Source organism: Varanus komodoensis, unplaced genomic scaffold (assembly GCF_004798865.1).
Source record: "Varanus komodoensis strain SLA01 unplaced genomic scaffold, ASM479886v1 scaffold19, whole genome shotgun sequence".
Lineage (NCBI taxonomy): Eukaryota > Metazoa > Chordata > Lepidosauria > Squamata > Varanidae > Varanus > Varanus komodoensis.
Genome location: NW_025335550.1, coordinates 21,946,926 through 21,974,205, shown reverse-complemented (window position 1 = coordinate 21,974,205; position 27,280 = coordinate 21,946,926). Strand labels below are relative to the sequence as shown.

Below are 27,280 nucleotides of genomic sequence, written 5' to 3'. Positions count from 1 at the left end.
GGTGAGAGAGAGAGAGAGAGAGAGAGAGAGAGAGAGAGAGAGAGAGAGAGAGAGAGAAGGAATCAGATAGAACGAGATACGTCTTTCCATGTTTTCCTGATTTTCTTCTTCTCATCACTTTAGACTGCTTTAGACTACCAGTGTGCTGAGCCATCTCTCTCTTTGCTTCCAGATATACCGTTGCAGGCATCTGTGGGGAAAATAGTGCCATGGCCCCTATAGATATGCTCATTGAGGAAAACGACATCATTGTCATGACACCTCAGATTCTTCTGAATTGTCTCAATGATGGAACGCTCTCTTCCCTTTCACTGTTTACGCTGATGATTTTTGATGAGTGCCACAACACAACTGGAAATCACCCTTACAGTGTGCTGATGTCCAAGTACCTGGACCTTAAGTTTGAGCAACCCAACACACCGTTGCCTCAGGTAAGCCCTGGTTCTTCCCCTAATCCTAACCCATCCCCAGCCATGTCAACGATGTATCCCTGGCTCTTTTCTTGCATTTACCTCTGAAAAGTAAACATGCCTTTTATGGACGACCAGGTGAACCTCTTCCTGAGCAATGAGGTACCTGCATGTTGTACCTGCACCCAGATTGTTTGTATTCTCTGCTTTCAAAGTGTATGTAGCTTGGGCAGAAATTCTAGTATAAATTGTAAAATCCTGCACCAAGACAGTCCAGACTTAGCCCCAGAAAAAGTACCATTCTATTATAAATAGTAGAAATTAAGCATAGGTGTAGACTTAATCCTGCTTTGCATATCTGTATCATTCAGTTGTTACTGGGAGTGGGAAGGAGTGTGAAAGTCATTCAGATTGTGCTTTCCAAAACCAAGAAATCTAACTAGCCATCCCTTTGGCTTGTGAGATCTTTTGAAGCTTTGGCCATTCATTTTATTTACACACACACACACACACACACACACACACACACACACACACACGCATTTTTGGTGACAAATAAAAGAACAGATAATGAAGATAAGGGCTAGAAACATTCTCCTTTTAGAAGCTAAAAACTAATATTCTCAAGAAAGAACCTGAGGCTTCTATGCCCCAAACCCATTCTTGTGACCTTTTTGTTCTCCTGTGGAATCATGGTGTACATGTTGCCATTGTTTCTATGTAAATATAAGGTCTAAGGCAACAAAAGTGAAAATTGTAGGAGGGGGCCCATAATTTCCTTGTGAGTGGAAGGCGAGTTCTCCACTCCTCCTACACTGGGATTAATTGCAAAGGACTCTGGCAGGAACAGCCATAGCGGTTGCTTTGCAGGCGCGCCACTCCCTTGCTGTCCTCTTCATGCCTGAGTTCTTCTGCTGCATGACTTCAGGTGCAGGCTGTTCTTGGTTCATTTGCAGCACTTCCCAAACACTTTCAACGTGTGCTCAGATTGTAGGAATGACAGCTTCTCTTGGAGTCGGCAATGCCAAGGACTTGAAGGAGACCAAAGAGTACATTTGCAAGATTTGTGCGGCACTCAATGCTGAAGTCATATCCACGGTCCGAGTGCACACAAAGGAGCTGGAGGAAATTGTCTACAAGCCCCAAAAAAGTAAGCATCAGTTCCACCGGCTGTCTTGACGAAAAGAGAAGCTTGCCTTCAGTCTGGTGCATCCGCACTGGAATAGATGCAGAGCCTCCCCTCCATGCACATCTACCTGCCACAGAAATAGGAGGGAATCACCGTGCAGCCAAGACGGTGGCACAGAGTCATCCTGTATTTTGCACTTGTGTTCCAAATGGAGATTTCCTCTGGACATCCCTGTCTGCATAACCTCAGCTGACCGTGTTTTGAGGCAGGGACTGCCCACCTTTCCACCACTCATGGTCCCATTGGAATAGAACCCTGATGCTTGGACCAAAGGCCCACTCCTCTAGCAGACTGTTTTCAGCTGTGACTTGCAGACTCTTCCAGAAGGTCCACAGTGACCCTAGCAATACGTCGCAGGACAGACCCGCCACTCAGTTGCTGGAAGACCACTCATCTGTGGTCTTTAGCAGGCTCATAAACCAAGTTATTAGGTCCTTAATGCAGTTATTATTTCAGAAAGATACAGTGCTTCCAGCAGTGTGCCCACTGGACCCAGGAAGAGGAAAGTGTCAGTGCATTGTCACTGCAAAGGCAGTTGAGATTGAATATCAGTATAGGAGGGTTTTGAAAATTTGTCTCCTGTTCACCAAGGACCACCAATAGTTACTGATCATCAGGGTCAAGTGAAAAATGCGTTGTTCATGATTGCTTCTTTTCTCCTACTTTTTGCAGGAATTAAACTTGTTAGTAAACGTCCCCAGAATCGCTTTATGGACATTGTCGTGCAGATGATGTCTGAAACCGAAGCTCTGGCAAGTAAACTTTACCCTTTAGGTAAGAGCACGGAGCGGGCTTGGTGATGCTGCTATTCTGTGGCATTGCTGTGATGTGCAGGCTCTCACATGCCAGCTCACCCTGCCAATAAGCCATGGTGGTGGGACTGTTGCAGGCGCACTGCTGGTTGCCACTCCCCTTCATTCCCCTTGGTCATTAGCCAGTGGTCTGGGGGGCCTCATGGTTCGGACTGTTCTCCACGCTGCAACCAGTTTTGGTTTGCTGCAGCATTTCTCTGCTTCCCTCCCTTCCCCCATCAGGTCTGTTTTTGAACCTCCAGGATTGAGTAATTCTGTAATTTAAAAAATGAGCTGTGTTCATTTGGGGTTTTTTTAAAGGGTAGTCAGCACTTAAAGCCCCTTGGGGAGATGTTGCAGAGACCTGTAATGTTTAAACCAGAGCTATTTCTGTTAGGCATTCTCCCCAACGATCTTGATAAACAAAGTATATCAAGTACTTGACTTTGCATGTAATAACAGCGGGAAGGATTGCATATGCAGGGTGTTGGAGAAATGAAGAGCTACCAGCTGGAGATTTGATCTTGAACAAGATATTGGACTGTGCAGAAACGGATAGACTGACTTTATCTCTTAAGGAAAAAGAAGATACAGTTTACTACCAAACATGGGACTTTTTCTATCAATGGCTACAGCATCGGAACTCTAATTCGGGTTGAAATACATAGTATTTGTAGAGAAAAATAAGACTTTGTACACAGTATGTTTGAAGTCTTTGGAATAATCATTTGTTTAGTGAGTAGAAAACAATAAAACTTTGAAATAGGAAAACACTTAAAGTCCTTCTGATATGCCACTTGGGCATTTTGTGACAGCCGTCACAACATAAAAAGAAAAGGGAGAAAAACGCTGTGGGGAATCAGAAGCCCTACTCTAGACCAGGGGTTCACAGGGTAGCTTGTTGAGAAAGCTATCCCTAGATGAGTAGTCAGGGTTCAGACAGCACAACAACCCACCATGGCTTGCTGCCCATGGTGGACTGTCCTGTCATGTGAACCAGGTCGAAGTCTTTGTTGAGATACCCACTGCTCTTCCAGTGCCCTGAGCGAGAGTTACCTCTCTGTTCTTTCAGTCTTCGCGCCATCACCATCATTTACACATCTTCTTTCCTTGTTTTTTCTACTCTTTCCATTGACCTTGATTAATTCTTCAGCAAATGCCAGCTTAAATTGAGCAGTAGGAGCCAATCAAGTTATAAGACAAAACTGAGCTTAGGTTTTGCCTGGGGTCTGGTAGAGATGAGTCAGACAACTGAATGTTTCCTTACCTGGATCAGATTTAGGTTGTGGGGATTAAACCCAGAGTACATATATGCAAAGTAGCACAGGCTGTGTCTCTGTGTGTGTGACTCCTGGATGGGAGCTGGTTTGCCCCTTGATTGGCTATGATCTGTATTCATACAGTTTATTTATCAAATATACATTCTGCCATGCTGCCACTAGCAGTGCTCAGGGAGTTTGGCATCTTTCCTGGGCTTTGCGGCAGTTGTGTGCATGCACACACAGGTGTGCATGCAAGACCTATGCATGAAATACAATTTCTAAACAAACTACCTGTAATTCTTCTTACAGTGCAAACAGAATCCCCTGCAAGAATCTCATTCCTGTATGCACTTTTCAGAGATGACTCTCCATCTGTTTTTTCCTTCCCCTATTAGATATGTTGTCCCACATCAAGACTAGGAATTATGGGACTCAGAAATATGAACAGTGGATAGTTGATGTGCAGAAGAAGTGCAGTATGCTGGATCTACCAAACGAGGAAGACGGCAGGTCTCTTTTCATTTACACGGAGCACCTCCGAGTGAGTATCTTCCCCGTGTGCCAAAACCAGCAATTTCTCTTCAGATGTGCTTCCAAAAGGAAAAGAAGGACCCATTTTGCTTCCTCGCTACTCTGAGCTGACATTATACTGGCATTCCATACTTCCAGTGTCTGGTGTGGGATGGTGAGGCTAAGGATCAGCACACAGAACATGGCCAGCATCCCAGGCCTCTCTGGCTGGTGCTTCTGTGGACCAGCTGAACATGTGAGCAGGCCCCCTTCTCCATGGCATCTACAGCCACTTTTTAAAAGGGAATGAGTGACTTGCCTGGCAGACATTTTGTGTGTACTGACCTTCAGAAACCTCTCTTGTGTGTTTTCATTTGGTGCTTGGAGGACACCACCACGATTAGGATGATCTCAGATGGCCATGATCAAACAGAGGGTTCTTCCCTTCTTCCTCATGAGTCATTATTGTTTCCCATTTTCAGAAGGAAGCGCGAGTTCCTCACTGTTGATGCTGTGACTGAAAGTGTACCATAAAAAGCACTTGAAATTTTCTTTATATCCAGAAATACAACGACGCCCTCATTATTAATGAGGATGCACGTACCAAAGATGCACTGGCTTATCTGAAAGAATTCTTTGAGAATGTGCGAAGATGGGGACTTGATGAAACTGAGCAGCAGCTGGCATCAACATTTGATGGTATTTCTTGGAACATTATCCTTATTCAACATGTTATGCTAGAATAGTGCATTATGATTATCCCCCCCAATCAACTGCGCGATGTTGTTTTAATTGCCACAATAAGAAGCTAGCAAAAATTGTGGCCAGTAGCAAAATTAAAGCATGAGTAAGCCAAGAGTAAGCCTGGGTTGGAGAACTGTGGCCCTCTAGATGCTGGTGGACTCCCTTTTCCTATCTGGTCATTGAAACGTGATGATAGGAGTTGTAGTCCAGCAGCATCTGGAGAGTCAGAGTCCCTAAAGTAAGCATTTAACAGCAGCTGTTATTTATGTATTCATTTAAAAATATTGGCGTACTTCCTTCCCAAGGGTCAAATTGGCTAACCAAAAGTGCAATACCATGTCATCGAATTATAATTGAAGAAGAAAATGTAAAGCATGACTACGAAACAGATGCAGACAGCCCAATGGTCACATGACTAATGTATTGTAAAACAAACTTCCTTTTGAAGTCGAGTATAAAATCTATATTCACTTAAACTAGGAATGTGGAATCTCTCAAGCACACACGGAGAATAAAATGTTATTTTCCAGGTTATTTGCCAGAGCTGAATAAAGTTTCTCAAGATGATATTAATCCCAAAATGGATGATGTTACATATATCCTGGAAGAAGAATACCACCTCAACCCTTAGACACGTACCATTCTCTTTGTTAAGACCAGAGCATTGGCAGCTGTAAGAAAACCTCTCCTAATAGCTAAGACAGCACAATTTTCCTTTTAAACAAACTTTTCTACCCTATTTGAATTAAAATGTGAATAAGTAAGATTGGTGTCCTAGCCAATAAGGTTTTCACAATTTGCAAAGATAATATAGAAAATCTGTTCAGTAAAATAATATACAATGTTAACATAACATTTACAATCTAAAACAAAAATATTTTACTCCATAGTTTTAACCAGTAGTGAGACAGGTGGTTTGGGAGGGATAAGTACCTGCCCACCTCTCTCAGTCCAAGGGTTGACTGCCAATCTTTCTGACAGACATTGTGTCTTGAGTGTGTCAAAACTGTTGGATTATTTCAGAATCACCAGAGGTGGCATCTGTTGTGTGCACTGAGGCCTTGTTTCAGGTGGTTCTTTAACAGGCGCTGTATTATGTGCATTTGGTACTTGAAATTGTAAGATGGTGATTAGCTGATGGGTTGACAGAATCACTGCAGATTTTTTGTAGAATATTTGCCAAAGGGCACTTCACGTTTTTCTGTGTGTACATTTGGGGAACGTAGTCCAAACCTCAATTCCACCTCTCTCAGGCAAGATTTGGCTGAAGAAGTGACAGGCCAGTTCTGATAGTAAGCAGGTGAATTACCAGAGATCCCAAAGGAGCAGGCACATAGTGGGAAAAAAGGAAGAAGATTGGAGCCCTCTTGTCACAACATTCTGAGACCAAATTAATTTTACAGGCCTTGAAGAACTGGATAACAGAAACCCCTGAACTTCAATACTTGAAGCCAGATGTGCTGATGGGACGTGGGACTAGAAATCAAGGGGCAGGTAAGGGAACTTAGCACTGTGTTTCAGAAGAGGGGGAGTTAATTATGAACACCACAATACCTGGAACAGTGATGTGGAACTTCTAACTCTGGGACCTGATTTAGCCTGCAGCTTTTTTGCAGCCCCCCCCCCCCCAATTTATATCCTGCCTTTTTCCTACAAAGGGCTCAAGGCAGCTTACATCATCTCTCCTCCTCCATCTTATCCCCACAACAACCCTGGAGGTAGGTTGGGCTGAGAGTCTGTGACTGGCCCAAAGTCACCCAGGTGGCTCCATGGCTAAGCGGGGACTAGAACCCAGATCGCCTGAGTCCCAGTCCCGTGCTCTTAACCACTACACCACACTGGCTCTCTGGCATGTGGAGCATCCTTGGCTTCTTTAAATGCATGAGCTTTTGTCCTGGAGGACCCCAGACTGTTATCTCTGAGCTGAAATTAGAGAAAACAGTGGAGAGGCAGCTGTGGAGGAGCCTCTTCACAGCAATGGCCAAGTCTTGCATCTGTGAAAACCTTCTTGGCTATCTAGAAGTGCCAGGTCACCCTGTTCCCCCAGGGGATGGTAAGGTTTTGGAGGAAGAACCCAGCTTGGCTGGTGCTGGGAGGAACAGCTCCCCCTAACATGGCTGGACGCTTCCTTCGCTCACCTTTCCCCTTACCTGCTGGGGGTGGCCATTGATGTACAAAGCAGGCAGTCCTCCCAGTGAGGGAAGAGGCCCTTTCTCTGTGCTGAGGGGGGCTTGGGAAAATGAGGGGGGCACTGAGGGCAGTGGGTGTGGCCAAGCCTGTGGGCAGCGCTTGGTCCATGCAGGACCTGGTGGGTGCGCTTAAGCCGTCCACCTCACAGTAGTTCTGTTCCGCTGATTGAGCATGCTGCCGGCCAGCAACTTTGGCACAGCTTCCATTGCAAATGGAGCCATTTCTGTCAAGGAAAATATCTAGTGGCATATATATATAAGAGTAAGTGTCCTGGGTCTTATTTTTAAGAGACCCTGTCTCTAGACTTTCTCATTTTGAATGTAAAATGATTGCAGACGTATAGAACATACTAGCTTCGAAGGGATGGGATTTCTCCTTGCTCCCTTCAATGTATGTGCTGCCTGATTCTCTACATCTCTTCTCAGAATAAACCCTCATTAATGGCACTGGGATTTACTCCCAGCTGCAGCTCTGTAGCTGAATTTAGGCTCTCCTTCATCTTTTTAGGGTAGGATTCCAGGTTTATTTGTAGTTAAATATGAGAGAATCCCCAGGAATCCTCTGTTCTGAGGATTGGTTATGACATTAAATAAAACAGAATTATACTTCAGCGGAGTGTTGTTGCACCTGAGTGGGGAAAACGCAGTTTGGAGGAGGCATCAAAAGCTGCAGCAGCTGTGCATGCTTCTGGCAACGGCAATACAAGCTGTGGCTGTGCCCCATTTGGCTGCGGGGTGAGGGAAAGAGGCGGCAGGAAGACTGGACTGTTTGCAAGTCCCAGGAGGCGTGAGCTCAGCTCTCTCTGCCTGAGCAGAGTCTACTTTCTTCTGCATTCATACAGCCCTTGCCAGTATATGAGCAGGGCAGAAATGGAGGTAGGTGGGACCTCAGAGAGGAAGGATGGTTCAGCCAAGGCCAACTGGACAATGCACTGAACATCACCTTTCTCTTTTCCTGAAATTTCCCCTTTTTCTGCAATTTGTTGTTGTTTCCCAGAAAGTACAAGTCTAAGGGGGCTCAGTAAAAGAGAACAGGAAGTGGGAGCAAGGGTGAAAATTGTGCAGATTTGCCGAGTTCCTGCATTGGCAGTAAGGTAGTGAAAGTGTGTTTGTCTGGTTTGTGAAATGCAAGGTCCTGAAAAATGCAACAAATTTGCAGGGAAAATTCGGTGCAAGAATCTTGCTTCTATAGGAAGCATTCCTGCCATCTTCAAGTTGAAAGATTTCTCTCATTCGTTTTCATTTTTACTGCGAAAAGAATTATCCCTTTGCTTAGACTGAGTGTGGTAAGGAGGGCATGTAGAGATATTTGGACAAAAATCTATTTAATGTTTTTCCACTGGAGAATATACCTTTCTTCACTCTAACCAGGTCTCCTTGGGTTTCTTTTTAGGGTTTGCTATCAGAATCTCTGATCTGTGATCGATTATCTGTAATTAAGCCACGCCACTCCTGTTTATGACTCACCGTGGAAGGAGTCATATGTTGGAGCGTGCTTGGCTGAATCCCAAGCTGTGGTTTGCTCCACCTGCCCTCACCTCCCTTTCACGACAGGCCGTGGGTGGTGGATCGTGAGCTCATGGCAAAGAAGCTAGCAAACAAACGTCTGTCAGACAAGCCCACAGTTTGTCCACGCCTGCGCTATATAATATCCAAATGGCATTCCTCGTGCGGTGTCTCTCCAGCTGTCCACCAAACTGTCAAAGAGTCACCCAGAATGCCCTGGGAAATGAGTGAAGGGCAGCATTTCAATTACAGTGTGTTTTACTGGCATGTGCCGATTCCAGCCAGGTTAGCCTTTGTGGGACCTCTTTCTTTGACCCAGTTCAGACACAATTAAAAGACGGCTACATGAAAAGCCTGCCTGATCCTTGGGTGCTTATGCTCCTGCATCCCTTCTCGCAGAGGAGAGATGAACTTTCTGGGTCTGCTTTTAAAGTAACCACAGTTTCTTTGGCGTCTGAACTATGGTTTAGTTAAACTGTGATTTGTGGGCCTCCCTCAAACTGAGCACTGAGTGGCTTCAGTTGAGCAACATTGCACAGTTTCTCTGTATCTTGACTACTTCTATGGGTATTTTACTGTGCGGAGGGAGCAAGGAGCTGTACAATGCCCTGACATCCCAGCACCAAGCCCCTGAAGACCTATTTAATCACCCCTCTGCTTTACATATTTCAACAGGCTTCATCCATGACTTCTAAGCATATATTTGCAACTTTAAGGGCTAGAAACATTCTTGTGGGGTTTTTTTGTTTTGTTTTTAACAGAGTTGCAATCCCCAAAAGCTTAATTCTACCCTGTTTGGTGCTTTTTCTGTGCAGTCCTGTGGCATCTTTGTGGCTGTGGGTAAAGTCTGTGCCTGCGATAATCAATCGCTTTTACTCTGTTGGTAACACAGATTCTTCTCTTTCAACCCTGTTTTAGGCATGACCCTCCCAAATCAAAAAGGTGTCTTGGATTCTTTCAGAGCTGATGGGGAAAACAAGATTCTCATCGCTACTTCTGTTGCCGATGAAGGAATTGACATTGCTCAGTGCAACCTTGTGCTGCTTTATGAGTATACAGGCAATGTAATCAAAATGATACAAGTCAGAGGTATGTTGCAGAAGTCTTCCATGGGAACATGATGAAGGTGTTTAATGGTTGTGGTCGTGCCTTTGCAGCTTAGGCTGAGTATTCACGACCAAATGTGTAGTTCTTCATTTTGTATTAGTTTGCGTAGAGTTGGAAACAGGCATTTTAGAATTCAGTTGCTTCCCTCTGAATGCACAGAGGGTTATGGATTTGAAATGGGCCAGCTGACCTGCTGTTGTTTGTCTGGTTTTAGAACTTGGCTATTTTATTATATTAGATGACATATACAGGTTAATAAAGAAATAACATTATTTATTAAGTGCTCAGAATAGAAACTGACAAAATTAGATCCTTTCAAAGATGGTTTCTGTTTCAATAGTCGTGATCCAAAAAAAAAAAAAAGATGGAGGAAGAAAGATGAAACAAGCAAGGCTTGAAAGCATGATTACAAATCATGAAGCTGTGTAATATTGTACATTTTATGTTATGGACTTGACCCTGACAGATCCCCTGGAATGTATGTTGGGGACAACTGGTTGGTGGTGGGTTGCAAGTTGGATGTCGTTCAGTTTCTGTGTCTACAAAAGAGGTCTTTGTCTGTTTTCCCTAGAAGTTTAAAAGGTCAGGGAAGTCCTGTGGAGTTGGGGAAAATCTGTGGCGGGGAACCATCATCTTATGTTCTGTCAGGGTCCCACCAGTCAGGGCGAAGAGTGGAGTGGGTTCTTTCTTCTTTCCTCACCTCTTTTCCTTTGTTGTGTTTACTTTGGAAGGAAATTAAGTCACCCAGTCCCTAACAGGCTGCAGTTCCTCCTGCTCTCATTCAGTGGGGAACGCTGGGTCAATGAGGGGATTTTGGCTCTGGTGGATCTAAAGCCTACTCATGTGCCTCTGGAGCAGCTCCTTGCAGCCCATTCCAAGGGTGCAAGACTATCGGTGGGGCAGCTACAGTGGCATGAAATCCGCTGTTGTCCAAAGAGGATCTCTGCAGGCGGAATGCCTTCCATCTGTGGAAGAGAAGTTCTCTACGACTTCCAGGACATTCTCCCAGGGACTGTAGGATGGCACCATTAGAGGTCTACTGCAGTCCTTTTTAATTTTGTTGTCACTGTTCTATGTAGAGGTGCACACAATATATACAAATATTTTATTTTGGTTTGCACCCCACCTTTCCCAAAAGAGGTTGCTCAAGGCAGCTTACAGAGCCAATTAAAATCGATTTAAACCATGGATTAAAATGCAGTATAGAGTCTTACACACAGTGAGTGTGCGTGTGTGTAAGAGAGAGAGAGAGTGGATGAGTAAGAAAGACACAGCGAATGACAGAGAATGTAACCATATACAGAATCATATGCATTCATTAATAGGACTGGAGTACGGTGTTGAAATGCAGACTTTGACCATGGCCGTTTCTTTTACTCTAATGTCGCGGTTGCTTTTATGCATCACTGTCCTTTGTATTCCTGCTCCACGAGGGGCATCATCTTCCCCCTACAAAGCAAAGCCGGTGGGAAAGCTGATTGTTGCTTCTCTCTTTCCTAGCTCTATGGCTTGAACCTGTTCTTATGTGCCACCTCCAGGTCGTGGAAGAGCAAAAGACAGCAAGTGTATCCTTGTGACCAGCAAGAAAGAGCAGGAGTGCAATGAGAAGGCTAACGTGTTAAAGGAGAAGATGATGAATAGAGCCATTGAGGAAGTGCAGAGCTGGACGGAGGAGGAATTTGCACAGAAGGTGTTTCCTGGCACCTTTCTATTTTTATCCCATCTGGTCTGTGCTGGGGGATTCTGCAGCTCAGAGCTGGAACGCTTTTCTGAAAGAGGCGAGCAGCAGGCAGGCTAGAAATCTCTGCTTAGCCCTGGCTTGGTTCGCTCAATGGTCCCCAAGCCCCCGTGCTGTCAAAACATTCCCTGTGCTGGGTGCAGCTTAAGGCCATTAAAATGTAACAGCCAGAAGTAGCATGACACCTGAGAAGATGGTTTAGTTTTGTTTGCTTAAAAAAACAATTTTTATACCACTTTTCAGCCCTAACCAAGCACCTTAAAGTGGTTTACCTTGCAGAATGAAATTGCATACAAGAAAAACTTCAAATCAAAAGGAGCAAAATGTACAACTTCAGTCACACACTACAGCAATTAAAAAGCCAGCTCTCACTGCCAGGCTAAGCAATCTCATGGCTGGGGCCAGTTTTACTCCATAAGCAGGGAATTCTAAATGCAGTGGCTGCCACAGCGGAAACCTTGTTCTTTGGGCTGATGTGAGAAAGCCTGTGGGTTAGCTCCCTTCATTGCACAGGAAAATATGGGACCTTGTGCAAGAGTTTGATGTCGTTTCCTAGACTTCACCCTGCCAGTTTGTTCCTGCTTTTCACCCATGGTAGAGCATCTCTCCCTTTGCTACAGTTTTCTGCAACTCAATGTTCTTCAGCTATGTAACTTATAGTACTGCTCCAGAGACCTGTCTTTGCAACTTGTTTCTTCTTCCTATTTTTTTAAAAAGTTCCTTCCATGCTTGGGCTTTCCTTTCTCCAGCTTCTGCAGTTTGTTCTGCTATAACTCAGTTTCATTATGGCTCCTCCAAGAACAAAGACTGGAAAGCATGCAAGCCGAATTATCTCCATGCTTTCTGGAGGGCCACTGAAAGCTAGTTGGACTTGCAACTGCAGCCTTACACTGGATCTTGATTCTGGCAGACAGTTGTAGCGGGGGCAGCCTAGTAAGGCCCAGCCTCCTGGCTCTGGCTGGCAGCTGCCTGCTTGGACTCCTGGGCATGGGGTAACAGCTTGTCCTTGAGGGAAGGGTTGAAGCCAAGGGGGTCAGTGTCCTCAGGCCATGGCACTCTCTTCCAAACTAGTCCAGAGCCCTTCATGACCCACGGCTGGGGGCCAGAAGAAGAGGAGGCTGCCTGTGTGACAGGCCCGCTCCTCGACAAAAAGATCCATGCAGGGGTCTCCTCAGGTCCCCTTCCATGGATTCCCACAAAAGGTAATGGGTGGCCATTTAGAACATTAGTTTCCCTCTCAGTAGCACGGATGAATCGCCTCTCCTCCTTTGTAATATGCAAGTAAGTAGAGTCCAGGGACTTGGTGCTCCCATCATTAACATTTTGCAGATTGTCAAAGCTGCCTTGGATCAGTTAACTAACCGGACATTTTGTAGACAGTTCACCCTGCTGGATACACTCAACCCACAGCCTTCTGATCCTTCTTGCCTGCCTCCACTCAAGATCAAGGAGTACAGCTACGCCTTCTGGCTCTCTCCATGCATCCATGCTTAGCCAGTAGGCCTCCGAGCACTCTTAAAACACAACAAATTCTTCCTTTCCCCCCTTCAGGAATCTTAACACACCTTCTTTATGTTTCTCATAAAGTTTGCATCCCTAATAGCACCTCCGTGACTCCTGCCTGGTTGTCTCTTACGTTCAGTCACAGCTTGTCTCACGGTTCGTGGTTTTATGATCAATGACAAAGAGCCACCTTCAGCCCACCCAGTTCCTCCTTCACATGGGAACATTCATCAGCAGCTCACAGGCCACATTTAGCAGTCCCTGGAGAGGACAGTGCAGCTCAGGTGAAAGGTAAAATAACTTGGATCCAGGTAAACTGGAGACTTGATGAAACAAGCTCAGCTTTTAGGCCTGATGATGCCCTGCCTAGGAGTCATTCCTTGGGCACGCCTACAGTCTCATCCCCTGCCCTGTCTGCTCCTCCCTATTGCCTATGCCTGCCACTGACAGATTCCCAACACAGAGTCTCCAGAGTGGTGTGTCTGCATTTATGGAAACACCATTTGAGCCCCTCAAGACTCCCTATCTCAAAAAGTATAGCTTTTATGAGCCGTTTTATCGACATGAACAGTGTTGGAGCCCTTAGCCCTTTCTGTGCAGGAAGTCTGGGTAGCCTCCCAGGAGGAGACCGTCATCCCCAGACTTCCTCCAACTTCTTCTCCAAATCAGTATCTTGTTTCATGGATCACAAAGGTTCCTTTTGCCTCCTTTCTGCTCTCACCCCTCGGAAAAGGGCTTAAGTAAGTGGAACATCTGCAGAGCAAGCAAAATCTACCTGAAATATTCACAGTCCTTTTACCCAGCTGACTCTCTCTTTTTCCTTTCATTCTACAGCCATGAGTAAGAACATTTCAAGGTCCGAGCTGCTCTTTATTTATTTAGAGATAATGGCACACTCCACCAGGTTCGCAGTCACCTCAGCAGTTCCTTCCATCAATGTCTCATTAAACTTGAGCTAATTCACATTCTTTTGCTGGGCACTGTAAGACAAACCGTTGCAGATGCCTTCTTGGGTAGGAGAATTTCCCAGCAGGCAATTTGTTCTCATTAGACTCAGTACCTAAAAGTTGTCCCACCGACTTTGGCAGTTAGCTTTAGCATATCCAATTGTAGGGGTACCTTCTTCACATGAGTAAGGAAACCAGAACATTGGTACTTACGGAGAAGGTTTCTTCTGGATTGCTGTGCACAATGCACCCTGTAAGCTTTTGATTCCTGAATCTATTGTATTATCCAGCAGGATTGCTTGTCTCTGCATCTTCTGGGTCAGACCTTCACTTTGGGATCTAATTTCATTTTGCTTTATGTATCTGTGTCCCCTAGAAAGTCCTCCCCTCCCCTCCCCTCCCCTTGTGTTTTTCTATTTATACAGCACCCTCTGAACTCTGTTAACTGAGCCATAGTCACAGCCAGAACTGGCACGAGGAACCTGAGACTAGGAGACCCCACAAAGCTTTGTCTCTGCCTCTCCTGGGCAACAGAAGGGGCTAGTCCTTTGGAGGGATGATTTCTGCACACCAGCCCAGAGGGAAGCTTTTCATCTTTGGCAATGAAATACAATAATAATTACTGTTCTGTTCTGCACGTCTAACTGTTTTGCTGGTGGATGTAACAGGACCTTCAATGATGATTTCAACTACAGGCTGACTTACAAGAGAGGAGCTTGCCATTCTGGCACACCTTTGGTATCAGTTTTTTTTTTTTTTCTTCCCTTAGATAAATAGCTTGCAAAAGGAACTAAAGAGAATGCAAGATTCCAAGAAGAAGGAACCTGTGAAAAGGCCACTACCAAGTAACAAAAGGCTGTTGTGCATGAAATGCAAAGCTTATGCTTGTGATACGGAGGACATCCGAGTGATTGAGGTACACTAATCGTGGAGCGTTCTGACTCGGGGAGTGCAAGGAATCCATCTGGGGGTGGGAATCCATCAGATCGTCTGGGCTCGGCTCCAGGTCTGCATTGCAGCACTCCTGAGCCCAAGTTTGTTTGTTCATTTAAAACTTTTGTATACTATCCCATCACAGGCATCTCGGGATGGCTCACAACAACAACAATAAAATAAAAAGTAAAAGTAGCACAGCATCCAATATTAGATGTAAAACCACAGATTAAAACAAATTAGCAATTAAAATAGTGGGAGAATAAAAAGAGTTTCGCCTGGCGCCAAAAGGAAAGCAGTGTTGGCGCCAGGCGAACCTCCCTGGGGAGCATGTTCCACAGTCAGGGCGCCACCATACAGAAGGCCCTTCTCCAGGTAGCCACCCCCCTAATCTCTTTCAGGGAGGGGCCCTGGAGCAGGACCTCTGCCTCAGATCTCAAGGGGCAGGAAGGCACATAGGGAAGAAGGCGCTCCTTCACGTATCCAGGACCCAAGCCATTTAGGGCTTTATAGGTCATCACCAGCACCTTGAATTGGGCCTGGGCTTCAATTTGTAGCCAGTGTAAGCTACAGAGGACCAGCATTATATGTGAATACCTGCTGGTCCCCATTAATATCCTGGCAGCTAATATCCTGAACCAACTGAAGTATCCAGACCATCTTCAAGGGCAGCCCCACATAGAGAGCGTTAGAGTAATCCAACCGGGAAGTTGCCATAGTGTGGGTCTCTGTTGCAAGGCATTGCCCACCCAGGTAAGGGCACAGTTGGTAGACCAACCAAATCCGGAGAAAGGCACTTCTTGCCACCACTGCCACCTGAGCCTGCAGGGACAGGTCTGGATCGAGGAGCACTCCCAAACTGCACACCCTGTCCTTGAGGGGGTGCAGCCCCATCCAGAACAGGGCAGAGTGCACACTGAGTGCACCCAGAATCCATGGGGAGCGCACCAGGAGTTGAGTCTTAGACGCTGTGCAAGCAGTGGTTCTCTTCCGCACTCCATGCAGTTGCCAGTCATGCAACCAGGCTTCACAAGGGTCCTCTCAGCTTGCTTTTCTAGAGGGATGGATTTTGGCAGGGTTTGTCTGAACCCTTGTTCTGACATGCAGTGTTTTGGTGTGGGGCACCCGTCTCTTAAACAGTGGTGTCACTTAGAGTTGAGGGTTAGTACCGGGGTAGCTGTGTGTTTTCTGCTGTGAATTCCATGCCAGTGCAGCTCAGTGTTGTCCTCCAAATTATGCATCCTGTTGCCAGGACCCATCAGGAGAGCAGAGGGAGAAAGCAGGAGATCCCATCAGTCATAGGCAGAGAAATAAACCCCAAACCTGTGTTTTCCCTAGGTAAATGCAGGTATCTGTTTTAACCAGTGATAAAGTTATTGTAATGACTAATTGCTCATCTATATAGTCATACCAGGTGGCAAGATAAATAAAACCTATCGTTTGTTTCTCTGAACTTATCATTAGATGAAAACTGGAAGATCAAATGAGACCGGGCCTACTCAGTTTTTCTTGTCCTGTGTTCACGCAGGATGGATTACGCTGCCAAGGTGCAGGGTGGGTTCAACCTGGCTTGGCTGGGCACGAAACTCCCTTGGCTGGGAGCACCTTTGTGCTGAAAAGGTCCCAGTGGTGTGGTCGGGTGCAAATGACATCAAGTTGGTGCACCATTCAGCATCTTCCTGGCCCAGTATTTTTCCACACTTCAGCTCTAGGGCACCCAGGTTATTTTTTGATATAAACTGAAAAATGTCCAAAGTATTTTAGATTTTTTTTCCAGAAAACCCACATCACTAGGTGTAATGTTGTATTTTACTATATAGAAGTGCATGCTGAAGTTCTACAATCTGAGTGTTAAAACTGGCTTTACTGTGTAAGGAGTAACAATGGCAAACTGGGAGAAGACAGGGTTTGTCCCCCACATACACAAACCAACAAGAGAATGAGTGTGAACCGAGGGTCAGCATTTGAGTTGGTATAAAAGGCTTGTATAGTTTTATGTATGTATTTATTTGTTTTTGACCTTGTCCCATGAACTGGGCCTCAGGTGACAAACAAGCATGTGTGAACCAGGCCTAAATATAGGAATAATGCTGGTTTAACTCCAATGTGTTTGATCTAGGGATCCCACCATACTGTCTTAAATGAGAACTTCAGTGAGCGGTATAAAACAGCACCTCACAGCAAACCAAGGCGCTATGCCCAGTTTGAGAAAAGATCCAAGCTCTACTGCAATGCGGATAAATGCCACCATGACTGGGGAATCATGGTGAAGTATCAGGCATTTGAGGACCTGCCCATTATCAAAATCGAGAGCTTTTTGGTTCAGGATGTTGTCACAGGGAAGCGGTCCTATTTCCGGAAATGGAAAGAAGTTGATTTTGCCATAAAAGAATTTAGCGTGGAAGACATGTCTTAACTGCCATGCAGAACAGTTTGATCTGATGTTTGACGCTGTTCATTCAGGACTAGCACATCCTGCTGTTTTAAGAGTCCTCTGCTGGTTCGCATAGGAAAAAAAGGTAAAAATGATGCCATTTTCCATTTTAGGAGCAGTAAATTCTGAATTTGAGTGACTGCAAGTCCATTATAAAATAGCACTGATATTCATTTGGCTTTTAATACTACTGCAGTTATGTTAGTCACCACTGCCTGATACAATTTGCTTCTGCAAAGCCTTTAAAAACAGCAACAATTTGGCAGTACTCGATGCTTATAAAACTCATGTTCTGTTACTACAACTCATTTTAATTTCTGTGGTTGGGATTGAGATTGTACTGTTCTATAGGACATTCTTTGTATGATCTGATAGCATTAAACATTTTCCTGAAACCTGAAGTTTCATCAGTGCTTTGTGAAACCTGGAAGAATTTTGTTTATTTGTAGGAGATTTTGGTGGGCAGAGAATGACTTGCCCCAGAGCCCCCACTTAGGGTGTAGTCCAGTGGTTTCTCCACATTGCCTGCAGCACAGAGGGAATTTTCAGCATCCAAGCATTGAGATCCTTTGACTTTAGTGTCCTTCTTGTCCCTTGAAGTGTGGTGGAACTGCACAGGTTAACCCCACCCCAAGTTTGCAGCTGGGGCTGTGGAGTTGTGGACCCTGCTTGCTTGCTTCCCCCATTCCTAAATCTGTGCAGCTGAAAATGACCCATCTAGAAACGATGCAAGACGCATGCCTTGTGCAGTGCCCTGGATGTTCTAAACATCTGGGTTTGGGGCCTCAGAGCATCTGCTGTGAGGATGGGAGGATAAACTGGCAGTTGAAGCGGTTCAGTACTCAAGCGGCTAGACCACCTAGCTTGTGTGATCAGATAAAATAAGGAATAAAAGAGAAAGCAAGTTCTGTCTGTCACTGTGGCACAACTTCACTTATCTGTCTGGAGCTGATGGTCAGTAATTATGTCCCTTCCTGGCAGGGGGTTTCTGTTTTCACGCGCTTGATGATTTGATTAAACATCCCCATGTGTCACCAGCCAGTTCACATGACAATGGTTAGGGAACTCACCATGGTGAGTTGTCATCTACAAATTTAGACCATTTCCTTCAGGGTAGCCTATTTTTTTTGGCATCAGGATACCCAGGGGGGATAACTTTATCATGGGTGGTGACAGAGCAGCTGGTAAGCTGCTTGGCAGAAGCCAGAAACGTCCGCTGTTTGTGACTGCACCCTTACCATGAGGTAAGCCCTTCCACCAATGCCCAAACGGGAGTGACCATCACTGTTTTGCCACTGTTTCTGCAAAATAAATATCCAACCCAAGAAAATAGCACAAACATGCTGATAACTTGTTTCAAAGTACTTTAAATAGTAACAATAGATGATGATGGCAGCGGCGGACAGCCAGGGAAGCACAGTAGACAGTAAGTACACTTGTAAAGTTGCTGGAAGCAAGGGCATGCATGTATGTATGTTCTATGTTGCTGGAGACTTGAGGAAGTGTTGAAAAGTGAAGGACTCTGAGAAGTGTGCGTTTAACTCATAAAATCAAGCTTGCATTGCTAAGTACTGTCATTTCCCCCACCTTTTGGTGTCCCTGCTTTTGTGCTTTATCCCTCCCAAACCCCCTGCTGTTTTTCAGTCGGCAGCTCAGCAATGAGGCCTTAGCAACTATGTGCAAACCAGCATGGCCACAGTCTTGCCTTTTAAGTTTCCTTTTGACAACTGAAATACAGAAGTGACCAGGATAGTTCAACCTGAACCCTTCCAAAAGAAAAAAAATAAAATAAAATCCGCAAAACAAAAACAACACCTAGTTACAAACACATTTGTGCAATTATCTGACAATTATCATGTAACAAAAAGTTACATGAAACGGGCAGTTCTGAGACTCTGGGTGGAAAAGCAGAAAAGGGGAATTATGGGTTCTGCTGTAAAGGACACTGGAAAATCAGCAGGATGATGGAAAGATGAGCGATGCTGGGCACGCTGACACGCTCAACGACCCCACGCCACGCAGGTCATTTGCAGGGTGGCCTAGCGTGGCATGCCTGCGACCTGGGTTTCAACACTCTGTCTTTGTACATCAGCTAACTGTAACAAATACATACTGAGGACAATGGCCCATCTCAAATTTGAAATTGCAGCCCTTTCTGTTAGGCTTGCTTCTTGCACGGTGTGATGTATTTTGTGAAATAACTCGGTGTTAGCCATGATGATCTGAGTTGTAGCTGACCTAATTGAATGGAACAGACTGGGAAAGGCCAATTTAGCCTTACCTTTTCTCCATTTCATCTAGACTCTGTTCTGCTCTAGTGATGACTGTAAGATAGCACAATCTTTCTATGTTCCTCTGCTATCACTGGAAGTGCCTTTTCTTAACTCCGTCACTATACAGCCCTACTTTTGCTGTGGACAGTCCAATTTTACCCTGGCTAGAAGTAATCTCATCTTTGCCTAGCCAAGGCTATGCAGCAAAAAATCAACATTGTTAAGAAACAGGGAAGCAGGAATCCAACATGTCATCTTGTTCCTTGGGTAGGTTCCAAGGTTGCTGTTAGTTGCATCCACCACTAAAGAGGGTGCACAATTCCCAAGGGCTTCTTTTGTCAGTGTTTTATCCAATACCGCTGACATACAGGTATCAACCTTGTTTCATTGACATAAAATTGGAAGAGAGGAGTTAAGCTGGGACTAGTGTGCCCTGTTTCAGTGTTATGCCATGGAGAAACACTCAAAACCCTGATCCCTTGCTTTGGCCAGGGAGGGCCGGTGGTGGCCTTGTTTAGCCTTTTCCCCCTTTTAACTCGAATGGAAGGAAATTTATATGATCCCTCTGAGGCTGGCATAGCTCTGAGGCTGAATCAGTAGAGAGAAAGAGGGGGGAGAGAAAGACAGGGAGAAACACACAGGTTCCTACTGAAAGCTCTAGTTCTTCCATGCATACTGGTACAGTGAAGTTTCTGGTGGTGGATCTTCCCAAGCAAAGTTCACCATTCAAGCATTTTAAAAAGGGGCCAAACATTCATTTTGAAAATAGATTTAAATTTTATTATAAATGGTCTTTAAGCTCCTCCATCCCCAATGACCTCTTCCCCCACAATGAAGGTGATGAAAAACAAGGCTGGAGCATAGCAGGGAAGATTAGGAAGAGCCCAATTTACTCATTTCAGCAGTATTAGACTTCAAGGACGGATTCTGATTAACTGTTTTAACAAGAAAGGCGGCAATAGTACTTCAGCATTAATTTCTCAGATATGTAGAAAACACCTGCAATGTCAGTTACTGTAAAAGAAAAAAAATCTTAAAAAGGGTCACACGGTGTCTGGATGTCACAAACTGCAGCACTGCCTTAATCTAAATTTCTCTTTGTTCTGACCCACAATAAAGACATTGTAAGGTACTGTAGGCAATCACATATAACCAGGCTGTTTGGTGGGCGATTGGCCTAGATTTGCGTTCCAATAGCACAAACATACGCTTGAGTAATACAACCCATACATACTTAATTCACTTTAGGATTTAGACACTATATGTAAAGTTTTCCATCATTACTGTGCATTTCTCATGATTACTGTGCATTATCCACATGAAAAAGGCAGGTTTCATAACAACTGGCCACTGGCACAGTCACATTTTGGGACTAGGATGCCATTTTGCGGATCATATAGTTCAAGATGCCACCATTACGGAAATAAGTCAGCTCCACATCTGTGTCAAACCTCATGATGGCTTCGAAGGTCTTCCCTGTATCCAGCTGTTGAGAGGACAAAAAGAGAGACCAAAATGAATAAACGGGCAGGTAGCCTAAGTACCCCAACAACAAAAACTGATTCACAGGCAAATACAATAATTCCAGTCCAGTGGCTTACTGCACTAGGAAACAGCTGTTTTCTTCCTTGCCCTTCCCGTTCTGTGTCCAGCACCAGAAACCTTCCAGTGTTCTCAAACACCAGTTTGTTGTGATATCTGGACTGGGAAACTTGGAGGGCTCCTTCCATGCAAGGTTCCCCCCTTTGGACTTCAGCCCCTCCCACCCCAGGAATGGGCCCCTGGCCATGACGGAGGCTCCCCATCCCACATCCCTCTAACACTCCCTGTGGGATTTCTTACTTTGATCTGAACATTCATTCTGGGCACCAGCTCCTCGGGAATGACGATTGTGTAACGTTCCTGCCCGGTCAGCCTGAGGCTCTCTGCAGTCTCGCCGGGAAGATACTGCAGGGGAATCACGCCCATTCCCACCAGATTACTACGGTGAATGCGCTCGTAGCTCTCGGCCAGGACTGCTTTGATGCCCTGAGAAACACAAAAATGCAGCATTAACAATTGCTTAAGCGCTGGGTGAAAATTCTGTCTTGGAGGTGGTCGACCACTTTAAGCCTGAGGGTCCGTCTTCCTTTTGGAGATGCTCTCAGGGGCCCCATTGCAATGGAGGTCAGGTGGGGCTGAGGCAAAAGGGGCAGGGCAAAAAATGCCAGCATAATTTAGTGTAAAGCTCATACTGCTAGGAATTAATCCCTGGAAAGGGCATTTCAACCATTTCGAAGGGACAGAGGCGAGCTGTACAAAACTTGGGAAACTGCCAAACAATTGGTAATTGCAGGGCAAATGGGTGAAGCCAGAAGTTCATGGCACCAGGGAACTTTGGACAGGCTGGATTTGATCCCTGGGACTAACAGTTCTGCACCCCTGCCCTGCCAGTTCTGAAAAACAGCATACATTGTTTCCTATGCAATTTAAAGACTCTCACAAAATTCAGCAACAACACGGGGCTTAAACTAAATCCTTCACCTAGAAATTATAATTCCAACATACAAAGGCACAATGCTTCCCCATCACATTCCTTTTTCATCAAAAAGGGTCATAAGCAGTGGTACAGGAGTAGAATGCATGCTACAGTCAGATTAAATATAAGTGACTTTTACCTAAACAGAAAGGTAGAGAGGTCAATTGGTACAGGAAGCTGACTTTGGAACTTCCTTTGGTGTGTTTCTATTGTGTTAAACCAAAAACCCATTTCCTACTGCTTAACAAAGCCGCACAGGTTTCTTTCAGGTTACTCAAAGGCAAAATGCCCCCCCCCCCCGGTCTCTTGACACCAACAGAACGTTCCATTCACCATAAAGCTGACATCCGTCAGAGCTCCCATCAGTTTTATTGCGTTGAGCCTCCTGGTTCAGAATAGGAAGCCTGAAGGCAATAGGAAACCTGAAGGCCAACAGGGAGGGAAAGTCCGTGTCTAGCAGGAGGGAAACCAATTCGGCATCAGAGTTTCAGTTCCAGCACCCTAGCCTTGTTTTCCTGCGTCTGCACCAGAAAACCCATCATCCAGCTTCACTCCAGTGGAAATGCGGAAGACACGTGCTATCTCAAGGAGTTCAATGGTGTACAACTATTGCTCCTTTGGACTTCCAGCTGGGCCTGTTGCTTTTAGTGGCTAGCTATGCTTCTTCCCAGAATTGGCTGTCTGCCTATGGCCATGCGCTTGACAGACTGGCATTTATCCATTAGATAAGCCTCTGGCACGATCTCAAGGCTGCTCACGTTGTGAGAGTAGTCAGGATCATCCTATCTAAGCTGGCTGTGATCCCACTGGGATCCAGAAGAGAGGTGGGATTACTATAAGCATAACAATATAAATGAATCCATGAGATACTCTCAGGGTGGGATCTCAACTCCGGCTGATCTAGAAAGGTGCTGTGTATCCAGTCATTACTGGAGTCATATCTGTTGCCATACTTTGATGGGATTTTCAGCAACTGTAGGGACAGAAACCTTTGCTTTCTAGCTTTGCTCTTCCTTGATTGAGTTCTTCCTGCTTAATTTATTTCCTTCATCCATTAGTGTGTTCCTTGGATTATGAATCCTAAAAAGAACCATTGCCTCTGAGCAACACACTCATTCCTTACCCTTAAACATTAGTTACCTATCATCATCATAATTATCATCATCTTCATCTCTCTCTCTCTCTCTCTCTCTCTCTCTCTTACTCTGTGTGTGTGTGTGTGTGTGTGTGTGTGTGAGAGAGAGAGAGAGAGAGAGACAGAGAGAGATTTCCAAATGTTACTAGTTGTCAAGTCTGCCCTTCCTTAAAAATGTTCTGACTGGTGCCTGGAGCTTCTGAAATAGGATGACCACTGCTGATGGATGTTTTGGACATGCATATCTCTGGCAACATCTCAGGAGCTGAACACCACTGGCAAGAGCTATAACGCATCATTCTTCCCTTTGGGAAGGCAGTCTTGTTCCAGGACCCAAGCAATGCTCCTCTCACATCATTTCTTGTCTTCTGGGAGAAGCACAGGACAGCCAGCCAGATGTGCCAGCCATGCCACTCACGTGACGTAAGAAAAACCCTTGGGTTTTCCAAGTCCATATCAAAATGCCATTTTCCAGACAAAGGCACTGGAAGTCCTGAAAAGCATGTGCTAAACTTCAGGGTGATCTCTGCCAGCTGTGGCGCTTTGTGGGGCACCCACTCACCAGCAGAAATGGCCCCTTGGCGGCCCAGTCCCGGGAACTTCCTGAGCCGTACTCCTTGCCAGCCAGCACGATGAGAGGGTGGCCTGCCTGCCGGTACCTCTCCGAAGCATCAAAGACATCAAGCTACAAGCAGATGGTACAAAGCAGGTCAGTTCCCAAAAGCAAGGAAACAACAACTAAAAGATGAGTCTTTTATGGTGAAATTGCACTGCCTCACTTATGGGATTGGATGTGGGGTGGGAAGCGGGCCTAGGCAACGTTGTCTTTTGCTCTAAACCTTCTGTGTTTTCCTGCTGCTGCTTTTGCCTCTTTTTTTTACCAGGAAAAACATCCATTAAGGAGGAGAACAGCTTCACGATGACTTTTGATTGAGAGTGCCGGGTGCTCTCCATCTGGAAGAGCCCCCCCATTGACTTCCTGGCTACTGCAAGGATTGGGCTTAAACATAAGGCACAGTCAAGATAGCATCTTCTCCAGCCCGTGAACATGTTTGCCCAGTTACAATACATTTCCTAGTAAGGTTAGGTAATACCAGCAAAGGCAAACAGACAAAAGTCCTTCATGGAGGCCAGTCTTTCATGTGTTCCTCCTGGTTCCACCCCCAGTAGCCACACTCTAATGACGAGCGCCTGCTTCCACACGTCTGGCCACACGGAAGCATAACTGAATCAAATCTGGGGCCTGCAGAAGTCCTGCTGGGCTCCATGGCAGGAGGAGCTGGATGGGGGCTTGAAATGAGCATTTCCCCCAAGCCGTCTCACTGTGCCCCAGCCAAGCCATGATCGCAGGTGAGCCATGCCTGGCCTGGCCAGGCTTTGCCCCGCCAGCCTTACCTTTTTCTTAATGGTGTTTAGCAGTGAACATGATGGTTTATGACAAGTCTGCAGAGAGGCTGGCTGGAGACAGAAGCCTCAGATACTGCTCCATCTAGGCTCCATCCCGTCCAATCACACAACAGAGCAGGTCAAGACATGGATGTTGGCAGGCAGGGATGGGAAACCTGTCACCCTAACGTTGCCAGGACTAAAGCTGACCTACAATTCCTGTCATCTCTGTCCATTGACCATGCTTGCTGGGCCTGACTGGTTTTTTACCCCTATTTTGGACCTCTAGAAAAAAGGAGGTGCACTCCAATTTCTTGAGGAATTCAGTATGCAAGGCAGGGGTCAGACTTCCTTGATCTGACATGCCCTCCAGATGTGTTGCATCACTACTTCCATCATCCCTGAGCCATGCTGCCTGGGGATAACTGGGGCGGGTGTCCAACACATCTGGATGGCACCAGATTGGAAAAAAGCTAGAGACGCTTATTTATGTATTGGTCATTACATGCTGGCCCTGCCTTCTTTCCTTCAAGGGTCCAAGTAACCTTCGGGGTCCTCTTCTTCCTGTCTTATCCACGCAGCAGCCATGTGAGGCAGGCTTTCCTGAGAGCAGAGACTGGCCCAAATTTGCCCTGTGAGCAACACTACCTAAATGGGTGCCGGTTCAGTTCTTCAGCCACGACACCACACTGGCTCTCCTTTTCAATTGCTGGGAATTGCAACAAGTCAGAAGATGCCTACATAAACGCTAAAATTTACATCTGTGATAGTATTAAAATGAACTGACACCTGTTCATGCCTAAATAGCCACAGTGGTTATAGCATTTCAAAGTCAATATCTGACTTTCTGGCCCAGCTGACGAAGCATGCTCGAAAGTCCTGGCTGAAAGGATACCGAAGTCCAGCAGAGCCAGGATGGACACTCACGGTTTCATTAGATGGGAAGTGGATTGTTTGCGGGGCCTGCTTCTTGAGAAATTTGTTCAGCAGCCGTATGTTTGCGAATGTTCCCCTTGCCATGACAGCATCGTTGCCCCGGCGTGAGCCATACGAGTTGAATTCGCGAGGAGTTAGACTACCAAACCAAAAAAAGAAGTCAACACTGAGTTTTTACCTCAGATGCATTTTACTTTACTTGAAGGAAGGGCGCTTTCAATTTAGATGCTTCACCACAAGGCCTCATTTTTCTCCAGTTCTCATTTCTTCAACAGAAAGTCAAGCCAACCACATGGCCATGGGGCCATGTCGGTTGCAAACAACGGGAGCCGCAGTCCAATAAATCTGGACAGCAGGAGGTTGGAAGAGCTGGCTGAGATTTCTTCATATGAAAGGGAGAAAAAAAAGGCATAATCATGGTGGTCCAGTGAGCAGCAGGGGGAAGAATCCACAATCAGCAGTCATGGACCACCTTTCATTAGGCCCAGTTAAAAGATTCCAAAGGGTAAAGAAGCTTCCGCGACCCTCCCAGAAAATTTCGTCAAGCTACATGATGATGTTCAGGGGGAAAAAAAATCAAGGAAAAACCCCCATCAGAGCAAAATAGAAACCTCACCACCATATTGGTGATGCCTGCCGGTGTGGAGGCACGCAGTCCCCTGGGGCCCCTTCATACAGGCTGGATGCTGGCAGCAGTGGAGGCTCCCAACACCACTGGTCCCCTCCTGAAGCTCAGATCGCTGGCAAGGCCTTTGCTTTCCTCACAGGATGAGCGAAAGGGTAGTCAGCTGGGAGCTCCGGGGCTGGGAGAGCCCACTGGGGGAACTCAGCAGGTTCCTGAAAGTGGCAGCGGGGTATGCCATGGGCCTTGCTTGTGATTGCCTTCCTGGATCGCCTTCCTGGCTCAGGAGCTCCTGAAAGCCCTGGCTGAGTGCGCAGCCAGCTCTGCATGGGGCAGTCAAGGGATGAGCAGTACCTGTTCAGCTGGAACCCGCTTGGAACCCAAGCTGAGACCGGAGATAAGAAGGTGATCCCCCTCCCACTGTTGTGCTTTGTTGACGCCCCTGTGATCAAGCATGTGTATCTGCAGGGAGAACACTTTGATGATGGCCTGGGCCCAGGAACAGCCGTCTATGGGTGGAAGAGCTCTACTCATGGAAGGCGCTTCTGACTGCAGTTGTCCCCATTTAGCAAGGTCCTTTGTGCAACGTTTTAAGGGGGACGAAAGGGATAGGAAGAATGGAGATAGGAAGTCAACTTTGGAGGATGGGATCGGAAGTCAGTTTCTGCCAGCCCATGTGCACAGGAGTAAATCTGGTTCTAACACAGGATAGGCAATATCATAGTCTTATGTGCATGCCACACATTTTAATTTTACACAAAAGACAATAAGTGTGGTTTGGAGCAGACAACCTCAATATCCAAAAGGGTTACCCACACACAAAGACATATTTTGACTCACCCTCTGCTGGTTAAGTAACGGGCAGCAGGGCTGTTTCTTGCTATATTCCCAGCAGGAGATATATGGTCGGTAGTCACTGAATCACCCAAGTTGAGCAGGACATAGGCACCAACTATTGACTTAGGGGGCTGAAGCTCCAAAGTCTGAAAGGACATTGCATCCATAAGTGTCTTTTGAATAGCATTTGTTGTGCAAACAGATGAAAAGCTGGACGTGGATGGAGACACGTGTGCAAATGTGTTTTCCCAAACTACAAAGAAAAACTCCCTGACCTGCCCAACAAAGCAAATCTAGAAAGTGATAGATT

The 27,280-nt window shown here is 45.8% G+C and overlaps 2 protein-coding genes across 2 annotated transcripts in view; one reads left to right on the top strand and one right to left on the bottom strand.

The window, feature by feature from the left end:
• The window catches only part of DDX58 (DExD/H-box helicase 58), a 41,069-nt gene extending 23,411 nt beyond the window's left edge, over window positions 1-17,658 (top strand). The window contains 11 exon segments of the mRNA XM_044428075.1: window positions 173-431; window positions 1,398-1,560; window positions 2,272-2,373; window positions 4,048-4,193; window positions 4,726-4,861; window positions 5,437-5,579; window positions 6,310-6,400; window positions 9,520-9,690; window positions 11,247-11,398; window positions 14,666-14,812; window positions 16,949-17,658. Coding sequence (XP_044284010.1) covers window positions 173-431; window positions 1,398-1,560; window positions 2,272-2,373; window positions 4,048-4,193; window positions 4,726-4,861; window positions 5,437-5,579; window positions 6,310-6,400; window positions 9,520-9,690; window positions 11,247-11,398; window positions 14,666-14,812; window positions 16,949-17,245 — 1,807 coding nt within the window. The 3' untranslated portion in view covers window positions 17,246-17,658.
• Window positions 17,659-20,293: 2,635 nt separating this feature from the next.
• The window catches only part of ACO1 (aconitase 1), a 32,621-nt gene continuing 25,634 nt past the window's right edge, over window positions 20,294-27,280 (bottom strand). The window contains exons 16-20 of the mRNA XM_044428076.1: window positions 26,974-27,116; window positions 25,503-25,650; window positions 23,752-23,874; window positions 21,379-21,564; window positions 20,294-21,022 (exon numbers count right to left, since the gene is read on the bottom strand). Coding sequence (XP_044284011.1) covers window positions 20,909-21,022; window positions 21,379-21,564; window positions 23,752-23,874; window positions 25,503-25,650; window positions 26,974-27,116 — 714 coding nt within the window. The 3' untranslated portion in view covers window positions 20,294-20,908. The remainder of the gene's footprint in view (window positions 21,023-21,378; window positions 21,565-23,751; window positions 23,875-25,502; window positions 25,651-26,973; window positions 27,117-27,280) is intronic.